This window comes from Pecten maximus, chromosome 13 (genome assembly GCF_902652985.1).
Source record: "Pecten maximus chromosome 13, xPecMax1.1, whole genome shotgun sequence".
Lineage (NCBI taxonomy): Eukaryota > Metazoa > Mollusca > Bivalvia > Pectinida > Pectinidae > Pecten > Pecten maximus.
This window is the reverse complement of record NC_047027.1, coordinates 18,417,399-18,437,575: the sequence shown is the minus strand read 5'-3', so window position 1 is coordinate 18,437,575 and position 20,177 is coordinate 18,417,399. Positions and strand designations below refer to the sequence as shown.

At 34.6% G+C, this 20,177-nt stretch overlaps 1 protein-coding gene and 2 long non-coding RNA genes across 4 annotated transcripts; all 3 read right to left on the bottom strand.

Moving 5' to 3' along the window:
- Positions 1-2,034: 2,034 nt before the first annotated feature.
- On the bottom strand, positions 2,035-4,404 carry LOC117340330. The gene is made up of 3 exons (XR_004535437.1): positions 3,857-4,404; positions 3,366-3,497; positions 2,035-2,645 (listed from the first exon to the last, which is right to left on the bottom strand). It is a non-coding gene; the product is annotated as an uncharacterized LOC117340330 (long non-coding RNA).
- Positions 4,405-9,737: 5,333 nt separating this feature from the next.
- Positions 9,738-13,827, bottom strand: LOC117340329 (flocculation protein FLO11-like). Of its 2 annotated transcripts, none has more exons than XM_033902094.1 (4): positions 13,183-13,827; positions 12,762-12,836; positions 11,369-11,464; positions 9,738-10,661 (listed from the first exon to the last, which is right to left on the bottom strand). In XM_033902094.1, the coding sequence occupies exons 1-4, from the start codon at positions 13,711-13,713 to the stop codon at positions 10,056-10,058; spliced, it is 1,308 nt and encodes a 435-aa protein (XP_033757985.1). In that variant the 5' UTR covers positions 13,714-13,827; the 3' UTR covers positions 9,738-10,055. The 2 variants fall into 2 exon arrangements, with proteins under 2 accessions (XP_033757985.1, XP_033757986.1); XM_033902095.1 differs by having other exon boundaries at positions 13,603-13,827.
- Positions 13,828-15,447: 1,620 nt separating this feature from the next.
- On the bottom strand, positions 15,448-16,597 carry LOC117340328. The gene is made up of 3 exons (XR_004535436.1): positions 16,548-16,597; positions 16,116-16,145; positions 15,448-15,546 (listed from the first exon to the last, which is right to left on the bottom strand). It is a non-coding gene; the product is annotated as an uncharacterized LOC117340328 (long non-coding RNA).
- Between the last annotated feature and the right edge of the window lie 3,580 nt (positions 16,598-20,177).

Below are 20,177 nucleotides of genomic sequence, written 5' to 3'. Positions count from 1 at the left end.
AAAGTGTTAAATTTTACCAAAAATGCACAGACCCTCTCACACATCAAACATACTTCCCATATGTGTATGAACACCTAATTTTTAACCAACCAAGTGAATGGTATGGTTATAAGACCTGTTTCTCTAGGTAGGTATTTACATTACACATGGGGGTATTTCATTTTAGTTCACAGAATATTGAAAAAATATGCAACTAGACACTTGATTAACACATTTATCAGAATGAACCATCTATGAACACAATGTTATTATAAGTTAATAATAACTACACACAATGTTAGTACACACGTGCACCTCAAACACATTCTCACAAGTGAACACTTCGTATAAACACTGATAATTGAACACTTCCTACAAACTGATAGTGAACACTTCCTACACACACTGATAATTGAACACTTCCTACAAACTGATAGTGAATAATTCCTACACACACTGCTAGTGAACACTTCCTACACAAACTGATAAGTGAACACTTCCTGCAAACTGATAATTGAACACTTCCTACACACAATGTTGAAAGAACACCTGCATTTACTGTCAAGTGAACACTCTCAAACACACACTAGTACTGAAATGTAAACACCTGCAATACACCATTAAGTGAACACCTACCTCCTACATGTTCTGAAATTGAACACCACATTTACACCATACTTACTTCCACAAACAATTATCAAAAAACGCATACATACCTTAAATAAAACCTTAGTAGAACAAGAGATCCCAGAGGGATCTTGGCGCCCACCATTGAATGATCTTCATAGGTTCCATGTCAGATTGATCTTTTCTCTACTTTTCCCTTCATTTTACTAATCTGTGCAAATTGAGACATCCCTCCAGTACTTTTCAAACAAGGGAATCCTAGCTATATAAGAAATTTGAGATTTAACGATAATGGCTGTTTGTTTGCCAGGTTGTTTTCAGGACAGACTGGTCCAAAAATGCAATACAAGGGGAACCTACTTATGAAATTTGAGAAAGATCCCTTCAGTACTTTCTCAGAAATAGCGATAACAAACTTCAATTGTCAAAATCCAAGATGGCTGCCTGTCGGCCATGTTGTTTTCAGATTGGTCTCAAAACACAATATGCATAACTATGCACCAAGGGAATCTTACATATGCAATTTGAGAAAGATCCATTCAGAACATTCTCAGAAATAGTGATAACAAACTTCAATTGTCAAAATCCAAGATGGCTGCCTGTCGGCCATGTTGTTTTCAGATTGGTCTCAAAACACAATATACATAACTAGGCACCAAGGGAATCTTACATATGCAATTTGAGAAAGATCCATTCAAAACATTCTCAGAAATAGTGATAAACTTCAATTGTCAAAATCCAAGATGGCTGCCTGTCGGCCATGTTGTTTTCCGATTGGTCTCAAAACATAATATGCATAACTAGGCACCAAAGGAAACCTATATATGAAATTTCAGAAAGATCCATTCAGTACATTCTCAGAAATAGTGATAACAAACTTCAATTGTCAAAATCCAAGATGGCTGCCTGTCGGCCATGTTGTTTTCCGATTGGTCTCAAATCGCAATATGCATAACTAGGCACCAAGGGGAACCTACATATGAAATTTGAGAAAGATCCATTCAGTACTTTCTCAGAAATAGCGATAACAAACTTCAATTGTCAAAATCCAAGATGGCTGCCTGTCGGCCATTTTGTTTTCCGATTGGTCTCAAAACGCAATATGCATAACTAGGCACCAAGGGGAACCTGCATATGCAATTTGAGAAAGATCCCTTCAGGGCTTTCTCAGAAATAGCGATAACAAACTTCAATTGTCAAAATCCAAGATGGCTGCCTGTCGGCCATGTTGTTTTCCGATTGGTCTCAAAACGCAATATGCATAACTAGGCACCAAGGGGAACCTACATATGAAATTTGAGAAAGATCCCTTCAGTACTTTCTGAGAAATAGCGATAACAAGAATTGTTTCGGACGGAGGGACGGACGGACGGACGGAGGGACGGACGGACGACGGACCACGGACGCAGGGCGATTTGAACAGCCCACCATCTGATGATGGTGGGCTAAAAATTTGGGATGAAATTTGAGGGAAAATAGATAAGTTAATAAGTGCATTAAAATTTATCAACTCAAAACCAAAAATAAGGAAAAACAGTTATTTTTATACATTAGAATGCTACAGTACTCCCACCCACATGGATTTGTTCTATAATAATTGTTTTATGTATTAGGATATAATCAGAAGGATGGACCCAAAGCCACTGATAAATTTAGTTCTTCAGCTAGTGTATCGTCAGCCAGGCCTAGTTTTTGACCTTTGCGAAAATGTAGGTGAACCAGAGGATCCAGGACTAGAACCAAATGCTGCTCCTCCAATTCATTTCAACTGTACTGCACATCCAACATATCTCCATTGGAGAATGATATTTGCACCACATGCTTTTCTTTGACAAGCTGTGGGTATTCGAACTGACGTGAGTTACAACAGGGCACTTTGGAAGCATATGGATTTCCTTTCTTCAGCACTATCATTTTGAGTGTCTGTTTCCACAATGTCTCCTTCATCCTCTGCAAGCTCATCATCAACATCAACCTCTTCAATTTCTATGGGATCTTCAGCCATTGGCAAGTGTTCAGGTTGATGTGTCTGAGGTATACTGGATAGTAAAAGATAATGTACAATGTAATTCATTTAAACAAGAGGCCCAATGAACCTGTATCGCTCACTTGGCTATACAGCAACTTTGAAGTTATCTCAGTTATTTCTGAAGATACTATGAAGATTACCGCTTTATCAAAATCACAGTAGGCTAGGTTTATCAATAACAATTAACTTCCAGCATACAATTAGGTTTCAGAGCCTCTGCTAGTGAGAAACCATTTTTTTTAAAGATTAAGCCTATATTTAACCCAAATTACATAGAATGAATGTCATTCATTTTGAACAAACTTGGTAGCCTTTTACACCAGCATGCTACAGGCCTAATATCAAGTCCTTGTGCCTCTTGGTTATTGAGAAAAAGTTGTTTAAAGTAAAATGTGGACACCGGATGGCCAGACAGAAAGACAGCGGGACAGACGTCGGATGCCGCCCCAGTACTCCTCCACAGCAGCATATTACAGTTATAATTATATGTTTCTTGGTTATTGACAAAAATGTCCTTTTAGTTTACTATTGAGGATGTTAGACCTGTGTGACCTTGAATGACATTGACAGCAAGGTCATCCATTTACAGACTGTGTGCAGGATGACAGGTGACAGAACATAATGTCCTGCGGGGAAATTGGGCGTACCAATACCTCTTTACTATATATACAAGTAAATGTATTATTATAGCAATAAGAACACACCATCAAAAATAACACAACATACTTACTCAATAAATGAGGTGTCATCCTCTTTAGCCTTCTGTTGGTAATGGGAAAGCAAGCTGGCATTAATGTTACTCTGGGAGTCTGATTGTAATGCCTCCACACAAGATAAATCAGACGAGTGTGATGACTGAGCTCTGAAATATTAAAATTATGAAAAATTACACAATTCTTTTAAAAACAAATATATATGCCCGAAATGGTGTATTATTTATTCATGACATGCAGTAGCAGAGCATGTTTATAATTACAGAATATAAATTTAGTATGTTTGACTGCTCACCCTACCATACAATATGGTGCTGGGTCTAACAGTTAAAATATGTTGTAAAAAACAAAATAGTAAAAACATTTATGGAATTACAATGTCATATATGTGTGACCTGCTACAGTTTACTTCAACACGGAACGATGAACACTGAATAAAAAAATTAAGATACATCAATGTATATTTTGAGGGGTTATAAATCCAACATAGTTAGATCCAAGAACTTACTCTATATCTGAGACATCGGAGGTCTATCTATAGCTATAGGTTCTTTATGGGCATGTGCAGGCGTAGATGTTACTGGTGTAGGGGTGCACACATGTGATGGCGGTCCCATAGAAGTTTCAGCTGGTGTCGGGATGTCTTCACCTGCATGAACTTCTTGTGTCAATGAAGTGCACTTGAAAAATATAAAAATAATTATGTACTGCATGCTAAGTTATAATGATAATCTTTTCCCCACAAATCGTAATTTTTACCACATTTCAAAGAATGGAACAAAACAGCACTTGTATTTGAAGCCATACACCAATATTATTTGCAAATCGTTTATATTATGAGTCAACTGTATATCTGAAACATATAGGCCTATATGCCTACATGTAATATGATAGTCGTCAGGAAAGTCCTACTGAACTTTACACATACACCATTTTGTATTTAATAAAGAAAACAGTAAGCTTGATAGGTCTGACATTAATCATCAGTCATACATCAATTTATAATTTTTCATAATTAAAATGATAGTGGCATAAATATAGCCTATAGCTGTGATATGCGAACAATAAAAAAAAACCCGTATAAATTACCCCTTACGGGGCCCCATAAAACGGAGGTGGAATGTGTCTATCTCTTCATTCTACCGGTCTCACTAGTTACCGACAAGAGCCGACAAGAGCCGACAAGAAACTAGATTTACCGACAAGAGCCGACAAGAAGTTAGAATTACCGACAAGAAGCCGACAAGAAAGAAAATGAGAGATAAAATAGTTTTTATTTATTAAAACAATCTATGATTTGTTGATTTTTTTTATTTAGGAATATTTTGTTGTCTAATGTAATGTTGGCGACAGTTAATATTGAGCCGACAAGAAAAATAGATCTACCGACAAGAGGCTGCAATTACCGACAAGAAAGAAAATAAAAGATAAAACACGTTTTATTTATCAAAACTATGTTTGATTTGTTCATTTATTAGTTATTTATTATCTATTTGGATTGTTTTGTTGTCTAATGTAATGTTGGCGACAGTTAATATTGAGCCGACCAGAAAAATAGATCTACCAACAAGAAAGAAAATAAAAGATAAAACACGTTTTATTTATCAAAACTATGTTTGATTTGTTCATTTATTAGTTATTTATTATCTATTTGGTTCTTCGTTTCTAATAATTTCACTGCATTGAACGGGAACCGACAAGAAGTTATTGATAAAAACAGCTTCTTCTCTGAAACTTGGCATGGAATATAGCTCGTATTTGACTGGTAGCATCCTTTTGGGGTAAGGATTCCAAATTGTGTAAAGGAAGGAGCTGACCCCCCCCCCCCCCCCCCCCCCCCCCCCCCCCCGAATAGAATAACATTAAAACCATTGTGCATGTACCACCCATATAAAATGCTTATGATATATTGACATAGCATTACAAGCGACATTGGGCGTAATATTTCGATATATTATCAAAAGGTTAGTAACAGGAGTGAAATTTATTTGGTATTATTGAAGATACTGTTGGATATTCTGTTAAAGGTCTCCTATTGTCGTTTGTAAGCAGTGTTGTGGTTGGTCAAATCAGAAAAGGTGATTTTTTCACAAGTGGAAAATATCACTTTTGAAGAATGAATATTTCACTAGAATAAATGTAACAAAAGCCGTATTACATGGAAGAACAGGAAATTAACGTGCAAAAGAAAGAAATGACATGGAATAAACATCCACGAGAAAAGATTGTCAGAGAGAGAGAGAGAGAGAGAGAGTTGTTTAAATGTACCTTACCGGTTCGGCGATCTCCCGATGGTTTCACTTTGATGGCGGTGTCATATGTGGGCATAGTATATTTAACCGGTTGACTGATTACACAGTAGATCAATGATTAAGATACATAAATAGTACAGCTGTTTCAAATTTGATATATACATAATAAATTGTTTTTATCCTTACGGACGAATTATAAAAGTAAAATAAAAAAACAACTCTCCGACGAAAGCGCTAACGGAGAGGTTTTTTTTTATTTTACTTATATATATATATATATATATACACATGTACCTGTATATACGATTTCTCCTCCCTAAGTATGGCTTGTATTGGTTCCGGTGATGAGCAAGCGTTGTAGCCCTAACATTGCCGATTAAACACACCTCAATTCTCACTTATTCAACTGGAACGTCAGACGTAGCTTTCTCTCACTGTGTAAAGAACCTAACATAGAAACGATAGCGGCCGATACTAGAAGTTCACCCAGCTATCAAACAGTATGTTGTCCAGAATTTAACTTCTAGCATAACAATATAAATGTTTCACCTTTAAATCATCGGTCAAGGAAGGGTGTTACTTCATTGTGCTGCCCCTCAGTGTCTAGCGTTTGTTTTTGCAGGAAGACAGTTTAAGGTCAACTGCAGTGCATATGGTGTGCTATTGAAAACATCAATTTTTTGTGAGAAATTCCGGTGGTCAAAGGTCAGAAGGATGAAAAATGAAAGTTTCAGTTTGGCAGTTCGTACAAAATCAATTGGAGTAAACATAATAGCTTTTGCAGTTTGTGCTACTGAAGTATCAAGTAAAGAGGTGAAAACTGTCAAAATTGAAAAGGATAGTCCACAGTGACCTAGTTTAGCATCTATTCGCTTTTTCATCAACTACTTTAATAAAACTACTGAAACATTCATGTATAAACTTATAATGACTTAAAGGCAATATTAGGCGGCACTGTACTGGGGATCATGACCTAAACGTCCACTCCCGTATAATTAATGAAGTTACCTTTACCAGCATGCGAACAAATGTATACTCATTTCGGTTTTATATTCAGTCTGGTTTAACAATCCACTATGATTAGAAAAGAGAGAGAAAATGTAGCAGGTTGGTTGCTAGAAGCTGTAAGATATATATACACGTATATATATAAAATAAATTGTGAAAGGCATACATGTCTACGGTATCCCTCCTGTTTTTCTTGTAAAATGCGTAAAAATATGGGAATACTTGAAAAAGAACGTTTCACATTTTAACACTGTAATGCACCCCACACCTCAGGTGTGTATATATATCAGTTTGTCTTTGTCTGTGTATTTACGTTTTATTACCAAACTACAAGGTATCATTGCTACTAGCAACTGAATCCTTTTAAACCCGACGCCTCAAGCAAAAACTGCAAAAAACAATTACTTTTACTCCAATATTGATTTTTTATGAACTTAATGACATCTACATTTTTTACCCCTGAAATTTGAAATTCGAAATTTCTATAAGCCCACAATCCATTATGCTTATCAATAAGGGGTCGCAGAAGGGCCTAAATTGGCACCCAACGAGGCGATTCAACAAACTTTGTTTTAACAACGGTTATTCCTGTCAAACCTAGGAGTTCCTGTCCAGCGTAGGAATTCCTTTCCAACCTAGGAATTATCAACAATTCTATTCTGTTGTAATACGTTATTTTCGAAGAAAATGACAATTTATCTCTTTTTACGACATATATAATTGGTTCGGGCAATAATACACCCAATAAGAGAACTTAATGTTAATAAATGTTGAGATAATATGCAGATATGATTTGTTCATTATCTTTCATGAAGTATGACCCCTTCTTGGGGACAAACAGGGGATACAATGGACTAGGGCTGAACAGAGCATTACGCACCAAGGAACATATAGCCTTTGGCGTCTTTAAACAGAATCATTGCCCCTAGTATTCAGAATGACCTTTTTAGAATTCTATATTTCTAAAGAATGTTTACTTTAAAAACTTTTCTTTTCCTGAATGGACGTTCTGGCCAAGTGTGATTACAATCCGATTACTGCACATCAACAAGTTCTAAATATACACGGCGAGACGACAGACGTAACAAGATGGGTACAGGTCACTCTGACCCTTCCTGTCCAGATAATCTGAATATCTAGTGGAACCTTCAAGGAACAATAAACACCGTATGTATTATAGCAGTTTATTATAAAATATTAATATTAGAATAATATTTACATATGGGTGGATTATCATTTACATGTAATAGACATAAAATATTTTCTTAAATCATCCAGTTAACAGAAAAACACAAACAATTTGAAATAATTCAATATACAGAAACACTGTAAAAGTTCATATTATAAAAGTTATGCTATTTTTGCGTTAGATATCAGTTTGTCTACACAGGAAATTTAATTTTAGTTGTGGCAAAAAATGGTGTGTAGTAGACGAGGTAAATATGGCAGAAAATTCTAATGATAAACATATGCCAAAGCATGATTAATTCGGTCTTTATGATTGAGATATTTAATTACAAATAAGTTTCTGAAACAAAATGTGTAGGGATTGTGTCATTTTTGGTAGCAAAACACAATTTCAAGGTTTTTTGAAGTGATGACCATGGTTTCACGGGTCTGAAAAAAAAGTAAAAATACTTTTCCTTTCCAGCTGTTTCAAAATTGCAAATGTTGTATGAACTACCAATTTATATACTTTATTATAGGTAATATGTAGGGTTAACTAGCTATGTTTACATATCAAAAATATTTGCTTTAATTTTCAGAATTTGTGCACTTTTACTGTACACTACTACCTGAAAAGGCTAGAAAAAGAAAACAATCCTCAATACGATGCCATGGTATTTTCCAGAAAAGTTTTTTGTTTTTGTTATTTTGGTTTTGCTTTTTTTGTTCCAAAAAGCTGAAAAATAAATGAAAGCATAATCAGATAATTGTTTTTATCGAAACGGAATATAATTTATGTTATAAAGCAGTAAACAAATCATTTCAGTGGCCACAACCAAATTTGATTTTGGCAATGAGTATTGAAAAGGAAATTAATCACTGAGGAATTACTTAATACGTATCCAAACGACTTCATATTGATACTTTCAACCGGGCTTTAATTCATGTTAAAAGGAGAAAAGAAAACAAGTCCATGAGCTAAACCAAACAAGGTTTTACGCATAGACAGAGACAAATCAGGTATACTGACGAACGGAGGGACTGACGAGCGGACAGACGGACGCACGGACTGACGGACGGACTGGCTGATGCAAATAAGGTAAAGTGTTCATTTTAAATGCAGCTGATATTGAAGGCATCTAAACATCGCGTTTCCTTAATTTCGAAGATTATTGGCCTGCTGGTTCTGGAGAGATAATTAAACAGTCAATTATTTTTTATTAATGGCATTGCTCTTCTTTGAATGCCAAAAGCTACAATATAAACTGTATTAAGTATTTTTGAAGAATCATTTCCTTTAAAGATGACATTGTCATTATTTCGTAAATATCTACGTGACTGACCGTGATGTCCCCTCGTAAAAAGTGTATCTTAGTTTTCGTTTTGTACTAGAACTTCATCAATATAAATCAGCCTTTGTTACAAATTATTTTAAATTCAATTGTCATTTTAAAAAAGAGTTTTAATGAATTAGTGATATGAACATACTATTCTCATTCAAATCTACAAACATCCGAAATGTACACTTTTGTTTAGGTTTAAGTAAAATAATTTTTCCCAAACTGCTAATTGTGTATTCTTTGGTAGATTCTACTTAAATTTTTCAATAGTCATTGACTTTCTACATTTTCAAACGATTTTTTACATGGACAGATTTTCTACGTTAATTGACTTTCTACATTTTTTCTATATGGACAGATTATTTAAGTGATTTTCAGACATAAGCAACATTTGAACAATACATTCTAAAAATAATGGTCATACATAGCACAAAATTCATAAATATGGGTATGAGGAATTACACACATTTATATAAATTGATAAGATAATATATTACTTTGTAATCGTATTTTTGTTTATAAAATCTTTCTAAAGTACTTTTTTCTCTTTTGTGTTTTTTTTTTTTTTTTTTATATTTTTTTTTTAATTATTATTTTTTTTTAATTTTTTTGTTTTGTTTTGTTTTTGTTTTTGTTTTTTGTTTTTATAATTTTAGTATCAATATATATTTTGATTAGGAAAAACAAAGCATCAATATGGTTAATAATACACTAAATATACACAAGTAAGTGAAAACAATCCTGAATTACAGGAATAATAGTGATCTTTGTCGTAATTGCTAGCCAGTAGTCCAAATTACGCAAAAACATCCTTTTGAGGATAAATCCATCGTAAAAGCTTCTTGGAAGTCATTTACACATAGGGATTAAGAGTCACTCTCCCTTTTTTTTCTAATAGGGGATAACAAGGTAGGAACACAATCAGTCTGCCTAAATTTAGTTAGAAAGGATCAGGTAATGGAAATAGATTATCGACTGTATCACAGTACCCCTGGCTAGGTCTCCAAGAGGAATCCTGGTCCAACATGGACCCATCGGTGAATGTTTTTTGAGCCTGCTCATGTAAAGATATATCAGATGTAATCGTTGGTAGAATCGACTGATGTGCACCCGACCTGGAAAGCAAAGGGTCGCTTGTCCCAAATAACGGTATTTTTGCCCCATTCGTTTTGGTTGATGTCGTCCATGATACGTTCGTTTGTAGCAATGAACACGTTGTAGATGTTGTCAATGACGTGGACGTGTGTGAGGTTGGACACGCTCTACTTGATATTGGTGACATGCTTGTAAATGGCACGTTCGTTTGTGGAATTGGACACTGTGAAGTTGATGTAAGTGACGCAATAGGTTGTGGAATTGGACACTGTAAAGTTGATGTAAATGGCGCGTTCTTTTGTTGAATTGGACACTGGGTAGTTGATGTAAATGGCGCGTTCTTTTGTGGAATTGGGCACTTTGAAGTCGGTATTGATGGCACATTTAATTTTTGACACGTCACTTTCGTTCTTTTCGTCTTTTTTGGAGCTTTTGAAGATGAAGTCGGCCTCTGTGAACAAACCGAGTCGTTTAAAAACTCAGTAACACAAAATCGAAAAATCGGAAACTACTTTTAAAACTGAAGCTTGCTCAATTATTATACACCTTGAAAGCTAATAGAACAGCTTACAATGTATTTATAAAATAATATCTAGATCAAGACTAATAGAACATTAATGTCAGTTGCTCCTAGATTTAAAGGAATAACAAGTGACCCATGGACATTAGCAGTCACCTAGCTTAAAAACTTAGTACTATTGTTGTTTACTTGACGGACATCTTTGATTACTAGGCAACCCGAAAAATATAAGAACAATCTGAAAATCATATCAGGCGAGTTTGATTTCAAATCAATTGTAGGAATTTGAGAAGTAGTTTTTCAAAATGGTGGCCAAAGAAGCCGTCTTGGATATCAGACCTAGCTGAAAAATAACAAACTTGGCTATGGCCATCTCAAGATCATGTCAAGAAAGTTTAATCCCACTGGTGGCACTTTAAAAAAGGTCAAAATGTGTTGATGGCGGCCATCTTAGATTTCTGACTGAAACAGTCATTGCTCAGGAAAACCATGATTGTGCAACCATCTTACAAAATTGGCGTCATGGTTGCCGTGTGAAACATTTTACGAGCCCGAAAAATAACAACACATTGTTGACTTCCCATTAGTTTCACAAATATGATATAAAGGTGATAGAAGTAAAGGTACATTTAACTCACCTTACGACTGTTTTGTTGACCTTGATTTGAAGTGGCATTTGCTGTCGCTTTAGCTTCTTGTTCTAAGCACTCCTTCGCAACTGCTAGAGCGGATTCCTATAAAAACATAACCTTAATCAGAATTGCATGTACCATTCTTATACTAGAATATCATGTCTCGACGCTGTCGGCGCCTCGCAATTCATTGGCTTGCTTTCTCTAATAAAGTTTAAATAATATGATAATTCAATGAGAAATAATAAAAGTTAACAGGCCACATGTGCAATGATACGCATGCGCATATTCGGCTACACAATCTTTTGAGGTTGGAAACGAAATTAAAATACTTAAATACATACCGAAAGTATGCGAATTACGTATCTCACTCTACAAGAGAATATATGATTAAGATAGTAAGCTGTACCTTCATGTTACATATGTATACAGTAGTATATACATGACTTGCTTGTATAATCACTAGCTATAGGTTTGGTTTGTTTTTGTTTAACGTCCTATTAACAGTCAAGGTCATTTAAGGATGTGCCAGGTTTTGGAGGTGGAGGAAAGTCGGAGTACCCAGAGAAAAACCACCGGGCTACGGTCGGTACCTGGCAATTGCCCCACGTAGGTTTCGAACTCGCAACCCAGAGGTGGAGGGCTAGTGATAAAGTGTCGGGACACCTTAACCACTCGGCCACCGCGGCCCCTTATAATCACCAGGAAGAAGAACAACATATTTTAACAATACGTCGTAGATGAAATACCCAGATGCAAAAAATGTTTTAATTTTTGACAAAGTTTATGTTTATCGTCGATATACATACCAGTATTATATATATATTACAATTGGCACATAGATTGGTTTGGTTTGTTTGTTTAATGTCCTATCAATAATGTGCAAGTGTTTTGAGAGGCTGCGGTATGTTTACATGAACTCTCCTTATGATAGGCCGAAACGTTTACCGATTTACAGTGCTACCTCACTGAGGCATACTACTGAAGACATCCAGCAGGACAACTCACCCGGTCACATTTTACTGACAACGGGTGAACCAGTCGTCCCACTTCTAATTTGCTAAGCGCTAAGCAAGAGTAGCAACGACCATTTTTCATGACTCTTATGTCTCGGCCAGGGGACAGAACCCAATGCCTTCCTCACAGGGGAGAACGTTCAACTAAAGGTCAAAAGTTGTCAAGGGAGACATTAGAAAAGGGATTTTTTTAGAAAGAAAATATACATCTACATCCACAATATTTTGTTTGACCCTAAATGACCATGGCTGTCGATGGGCCGAAAAAACTGAGCAAACAAACGAAAGCTTCCGCCCTACATGCAGAGGAAAACTGGTTGTTACCATACTTTATTAATTAATTCTCTATATATTCTTTGCCTAAAATGTTTATAACTACCTACCGCATCTAATGACTTCATAGAAGAAAACGTTTTCAAATGTCTTAAAAAGTCTGGAAGTTGCCCATTCTCGCATTCCTGAAAAAATAAACAAGGTGACCGTAAAATTATGAACAGACGCCGCTTAAAACAGGATATTAAAAACAAATTTAAAAAACATGAAATTTGTAAGATTTATCGAGACAATATCAATGCCTGTTAATATCTATTATTATTAATTCATCATATGATCTCACTTTCCACAGCAAATCTTTTTATTTTTTGAAATAATCTCCCAAAATTAATCAAAATATCAAAATTAAATTACAACGTAAGCACAAACCAACATTAATTAAAAAAAAAAACTCGCATATAATGGAATTATACATGAAGACGAACGCAGGAAACATAAAATAAATAACATTTATTTACAGAATATGTATACCTTTTCCAGGTCGTCATATAATGTAAGGAAATTGGAGTGATTCTTATCAGCCGATTCCACCAATGATAATCCAATCATGTGCAGTCCATTGGAATACGTTTCCTTCGCCCAGGGTGTTTTTAACACGTTAAGGTCCTGTTTCATGAGTGCGCGAAGAACATTACAAGTATGCATAATGTCTACTTTACTATTTTCTAATGCCATAAGTTCGACACACAAAGTGAAATAATCATATTTCCCTAAGAGTTTGTCGATATCTTTTCTCAGAAGACATGACAAAGATGCGAAAAGCATCGCCCATTTTTCTGAAGTTGTCACTTTGTTCATTTTAGTAGCTTTATTGGGGTTTTTAAAGCATATATGTTCTGGCCAGGAAGTTGGGTACTTGTTCCAGTCAATCTTTGTGAGTTGAAATCCTACCTTGTTATTCCCGTTATCGGATGATGTGTGATTACACAACATTCCGACATTAAAACATATAAGTTTTCGTAATGCTGAGTCCACTGCAGAAGCAGACACACCAGCCGCCATGTTGACTCAGTAAAATGTTTTCTGTGTAGTCACAGAGAGTAAAGATCAACGTTGACCGAAACGGAACGAAGCTGAACACTGAGTAGACTTCTCCACTAACTAGCTTCTTGACTGTTTGTCCGGATTGTTGAATTGTTTCGACTGTCCTATGGGCAGTCGCCAGAAAAAAAAATGAAAATAAAATTCCTTCGGTTAACGTCCATATTTCACATTCTGACCTTTTCCTTCTTGTAGTTGCACTGTTCATGATGTCGAACTATTTTTAAATGAAATAAGAAACTGATCAATTCTAAGATAGAAGATATATGATATGCATCTGAAATGTGAAAAGTATATTTAATCTTTCAAGACGCGACTAAAATGACAAATACGCATTAATAACATGAACAATACAATGATTTTTGTTTGATTTCACCAAATTGATGCTTCTAAAAAACACCAAGAGGTCCAATGGGCCTGTATCGTTCATTTGGATCTACAGCAAATTTGAAGTTGATTGAGGTAATTTCTACAGAAACTATACTGATTACCACTTTATCAAGATATCGGTGTAAGATAGGTTTATTTATATCGATACATTTTCTAGTCCTTCATTCCAGTATATCGCATAATCATTGTTTAAAGATTTAAGCCTATTTTACCCTGTGATCTTGAATGAAGGTCAAGGTCATTCATTTAAACAAACTTGGTAGGCTTTAACCCCAGCATGCCACAGGCCCAATATCAAGTCTAAGGGCCTCTTGGTTATAGATAATTTGATCCATGTGACCTTGAATGGAGGTCAATGTCATTCTTTTGAACAAACTTGGTAGTCCTTCACCCTAGCATGCTACAAGCCAAATATCAAGTCACTTGGCCTTTTGGTTATTGAGAAGTTGTTTAAAAGTATAGCCTATTTTACCATTGTGACCTTGAATGAAGGTAAAGGTAATTTATTTGAACAAACTTGGTAGCCCTTCACCCTAGCATGCTACAAGCCAAATATCAAATCCCGGGGGGCTCATGGTTATTGAGAAGTTGTTTAAAGGCTATAGCCTACTTGACCTTTGTTACCTTGAATGAAGGTTAAAGTCATTTATTTGAACAAACATGGTAGTCCTCACTCCAGGATGCTACAGGCCTACATACATGTATCAAGACCCTGGGCCTTTTGGTTATCGAGGGGAAGTCGTTCGAAAATTATAGCCTATTTACCTTTGTGACCTTGAATAAAGGTTAAGGACATTCATTTGAACAAATTTGGTAGTCCTTCCCAGGATGCTACAGGCCTAACATCAAGTCCCTGGGTATCTTGGTTATTTAGAAGAAGTCATTTAAAGATCATAGCCTATTTGACCATTGTAAACTTGAATGAAAGTCAAGGTCATTCATTAAATAAATTGGTAGCTCTTCTTCCAAGGATATTACAGGCCTAACATCAAGTCCCTGGGCCTTTTGGTTATTGAGAAGAAGTCATTCAAAGATATGAGCTTATTTGATCCATATGACCTTAAATGATGAAGGTCAATGTCATTTATTTGAACAAATTTGGTAGCCCTTCACCAAAGCATGCTACAGGCCCAATATCAAGTCCTTGGCCTTTTGGTTATGGAGAAGTTTGTTGAAGATTATAGCCTATTTGACCCATGTGACCTTGAATGAACAATGGACACCGCACCACTGCAAAAGCTCACCTGCCCGAAGGGGTAATATCTATCATAGCACCTTCTCTAGGAAAACAAGCCATATGCAGTTTAGGTGAGTGAACTCGAATAAAGTTCAAATATTTAGCTCCACTCAACGGTTACCTTCAATATTTCCGGATGTCCTTTGTAATCTTTCCGTGGACATGTTCTGAAAGTGAATGTAGGACAATTATTGTATTTTTCTTATAATTTAATATCATCGTGTAAGCAATGGACTCAATTTGGACTATATAATTTGCATAAAATCTGTTTTGATATCAAGACATGTATAGTATAATATAAACAATTGCATGTATTGTTCTGACAGGTAAAAACAACCGATATCATAATCGATGAAAGCGACGAAATATGTAATGATATACTCATCATATCCTTTTTCAAACCTTAATCCACCTTTAACATTCATGGATTTATGAATAACATTCTATCTTTTCATATCGATTACAGCCCATCAATTAGGAAAGCCAGTCATTTAGAGTTAAGGTTATCGAACTCGAATCAAGTTCAAAATGTTTAGTCCCACTCAACGGTTACCTTCAAAAATTCCGAATCTCCCTGAGAAAATATTCGTGAATTTATCGCTTCTCTTGATATCGATGATAGCACATCAAAATGTAAAACTAGCAATTCAGAGTATCGGTTACTGAATTTGAAAGAAATTCAACAAAACATTATTCATCGTCAAGTAAAATTTAATTACACTCTACGCTTACTCACCAGATCAAGCATCGGTTGTTCGTGTCGGCCCTGAAGGCGAAAGATGAACAATTATTTAGTTGATTTACAATGTATCAAAATGTAAATTATCACAATGTTGTAGCGTTTGATTAAAGAATTACAATAAGTACAACTGTGTAAAATTTCGGTATATCAAACGTTCGATGACTCATATCATTAAAGTTATTGCATGTATTGCTCTGACAGGTAAAACAACCGATATCATAATCGATGAAGGCGACGAAATATGTAATGATATAATCATCAGATTCTTTTTCAAATTTTCATCCACCTTTAATATTAATGAATCCATGAATGACATTCTATCTTTTTATATCGATTACAGCCCATCAATTAGGAAAGCCAGTCATTTAGAGTTTAGGTTAGTGAACTCGAATCAAGTTCAAATATTTAGTTCCCCTCAACGGTTACCTTCAAGATTTCCGGATATCCTTGTAATCTTTCCGTGGACATGTTCTGAAAGTGAATGTAGGACAATTATTGTATTTTTCTTATAATTTAATATCATCGTGTAAGCAATGGACTCAATTTGGACTATATAATTTGCATAAAATCTGTTTTGATATCAAGACATGTATAGTATAATATAAACAATTGCATGTATTGTTCTGACAGGTAAAAACAACCGATATCATAATCGATGAAAGCGACGAAATATGTAATGATATACTCATCATATCCTTTTTCAAACCTTTAATCCACCTTTAACATTCATGGATTTATGAATAACATTCTATCTTTTCATATCGATTACAGCCCATCAATTAGGAAAGCCAGTCATTTAGAGTTTAGGTTATCGAACTCGAATCAAGTTCAAAATGTTTAGTCCCACTCAACGGTTACCTTCAAAAATTCCGAATCTCCCTGAGAAATTACACCCGCCAAGCATTGTAAGTGATGACATGTATAATATAATGATAAATGGTCGTGTTATTACTCTGACAGGTGATAGTCGCCGATATCTTATTCGAAGAAGGCGACGAAATATATATACTGATATATATACTTTATCAAAATTATTTTCAAGCTTTAATCCACTTTCAATATTCGTGAATTTATCGCTTCTCTTGATATCGATGATAGCACATCAAAATGTAAAACTAGCAATTCAGAGTATCGGTTACTGAATTTGAAAGAAATTCAACAAAACATTATTCATGGTCAAGTAAAATTTAATTACACTCTACTCTTACTCACCAGACCATGCTTCGATTGTTCGTGTGGGCTCTGAAGGCGAAAGATGAACAATTATTTAGTTAATTTACAATGTATCAAAACGTAAATGATCACAATGTTGTAGCTTTTGATTAAATATTTATAATAAGTACAACTGTGTAACATTTTGGTATATCAAACGTTCGATGACTCATATCATTAAAGTTATTACATGTATTGCTCTGACAGGTAAAACAACCGATATCATAATCGATGAAGGCGACGAAATATGTAACGATATACTCATCAGATTCTTTTTCAAACTTAATCCACCTTTAACATTCATGGATTTATGAATGACATTCTATCTTTTTATATCGATTATAGCCCATCAAGTAGGAAAGCCAGTCATTTAGAGTTTAGGTTAGTGAACTCAAATCAAATTCAAATATTTAGTTCCACTCAACGGTTACCTCAAAGATTTCCAAATGTCGTTTTGATCTTTCCATGTGCCTGTTCTGAAATTAAAGGTAGGACAATTATTGTATTTTTGTAATACATTTAATATCATCGTGTAAACAATGGAATCCATTTGGACTATATAATTTGCAGAAATTATATTTTGACATGATGACATGTATAATATAATGATAAATGGTCGTGTTATTGCTCTGAAAGGTGATAGTCGCCGATATCTTATTCGATGAACGCAACGAAATATATATACTGATATACTTTATCAAAATTATTTTCAAGCTTTAATCCACTTTCAATATTCGTGAATTTATCGCTTCTCTTGATATCGATGGTAGCACATCAAAATGTAAAACTAGCAATTTAGAGTATCGGTTACTGAATTTGAATGAAATTCAACAAAACATTATTCATCGTCAAGTAAAATTTAATTACACCCCACGCTTACTCACCAGACCATGCATCGATTGTTCGTGTGGGCTCTGAAGGCGAAAGATGAACAATTATTTAGTTAATTTACAATGTATCAAAACGTAAATGATCACAATGTTGTAGCTTTTGATTAAATATTTATAATAAGTACAACTGTGTAACATTTTGGTATATCAAACGTTCGATGACTCATATCATTAAAGTTATTACATGTATTGCTCTGACAGGTAAAAACAACCGATATCATAATCGATGAAGGCGATGAAATATGTTACGATATACTCATCAGATTCTTTTTCAAACTTTAATCCACCTTTAACATTCATTAATTTATTAATGACATTCTATCTTTTTATATCGATTATAGCTCATCAAGTAGGAAAGGCAGTCATTTAGAGTTTAGGTTAGTGAACTCAAATCAAATTCAAATATTTAGTTCCACTCAACGGTTACCTCATATATTTCCAAATGTCGTTTTGATCTTTCCGTGTGCCTGTTCTGAAACTAAAGGTAGGACAATTATTGTATTTTTGGAATACATTTAATATCATCGTGTAAACAATGGAATCCATTTGGACTATATAATTTGCATAATTTGCAGAAATTCTGTTTTGATATCATGAGATGTATACTATGATAATTCATGATTGTGTTATTGCTCTGAGAGGTAAAAGTCGCCGATATCTTATTCGATGAACGCAACGAAATATATATACTGATATACTTTATCAAAATTATTTTCAAGCTTTAATCCACTTTCAATATTCGTGAATTTATCGCTTCTCTTGATATCGATGATAGGACATCAAAATGTAAAACTAGCAATTTAGAGTATCGGTTACTGAATTTGAATGAAATTCAACAAAACATTATTCATCGTCAAGTAAAATTTAATTACACCCCACGCTTACTCACCAGACCATGCATCGATTGTTCGTGTGGGCTCTGAAGGCGAAAGATGAACAATTATTTAGTTAATTTACAATGTATCAAAATGTAAATGATCACAATGTTGTAGCTTTTGATTAAATATTGATAATAAGTACAACTGTGTAACATTTCGGTATATCTAACGTTCGATGACTCATATCATTAAAGTTATTACATGTATTGCTCTGACAGGTAAAAACAACCGATATCATAATCGATGAAGGCGACGAAATATGTAACGATATACTCATCAGATTCTTTTTCAAACTTAATCCACCTTTAACATTAATGAATTTATGAATGACATTCTATCTTTTTATATCGATTATAGCCCATCAATTAGGAAAGCCAGTCATTTAGAGTTTAGGTTATCGAACTCGAATCAAGTTCAAAATGTTTAGTCCCACTCAACGGTTACCTTCAAAAATTCCGAATCTCCCTGAGAAATTATACCCGCCAAGCATTGAAAGTGATGACATGTATAATATAATGATAAATGGTCGTGTTATTGCTCTGACAGGTGAAAGTCGCCGATATCTTATTCGAACAAGGGGACGAAATATATGTACTGATATACTTTATCAAAATTATTTTCAAGCTTTTATCCACTTTCAATATTCATGAATTTATCGCTTCTCTTTATATCGATGATAGCACATCAAAATGTAAAACTACCAATTAAGGGTATCGGTTACTGAATTTGAATGAAATTCAACCAAACATTATTCATCGTCAAATAAAAGTCGCCAAAAATTGCATCGATTGTTTATGTAGGCGCTGAAGGCGAAAGATGAACAATTATTTAGTTAAATTACAATGTATCAAAATGTAAATTATCACAATGTTGTAGCTTTTGATTAAATATTGATAATATGTACAACTGTGTAACACTTCGGTATATCAAACGTTCGATGGCTCATATCATTAAAGTTATTTCATGTATTGCTCTGACAGGTAAAAGCAATTGATATCATATAAGTAGTTTCGTAACAAAACGCACGATAAGCAGCGTCCTTCCATTTCCTATCCAATCCTTAATATAGTTAATTC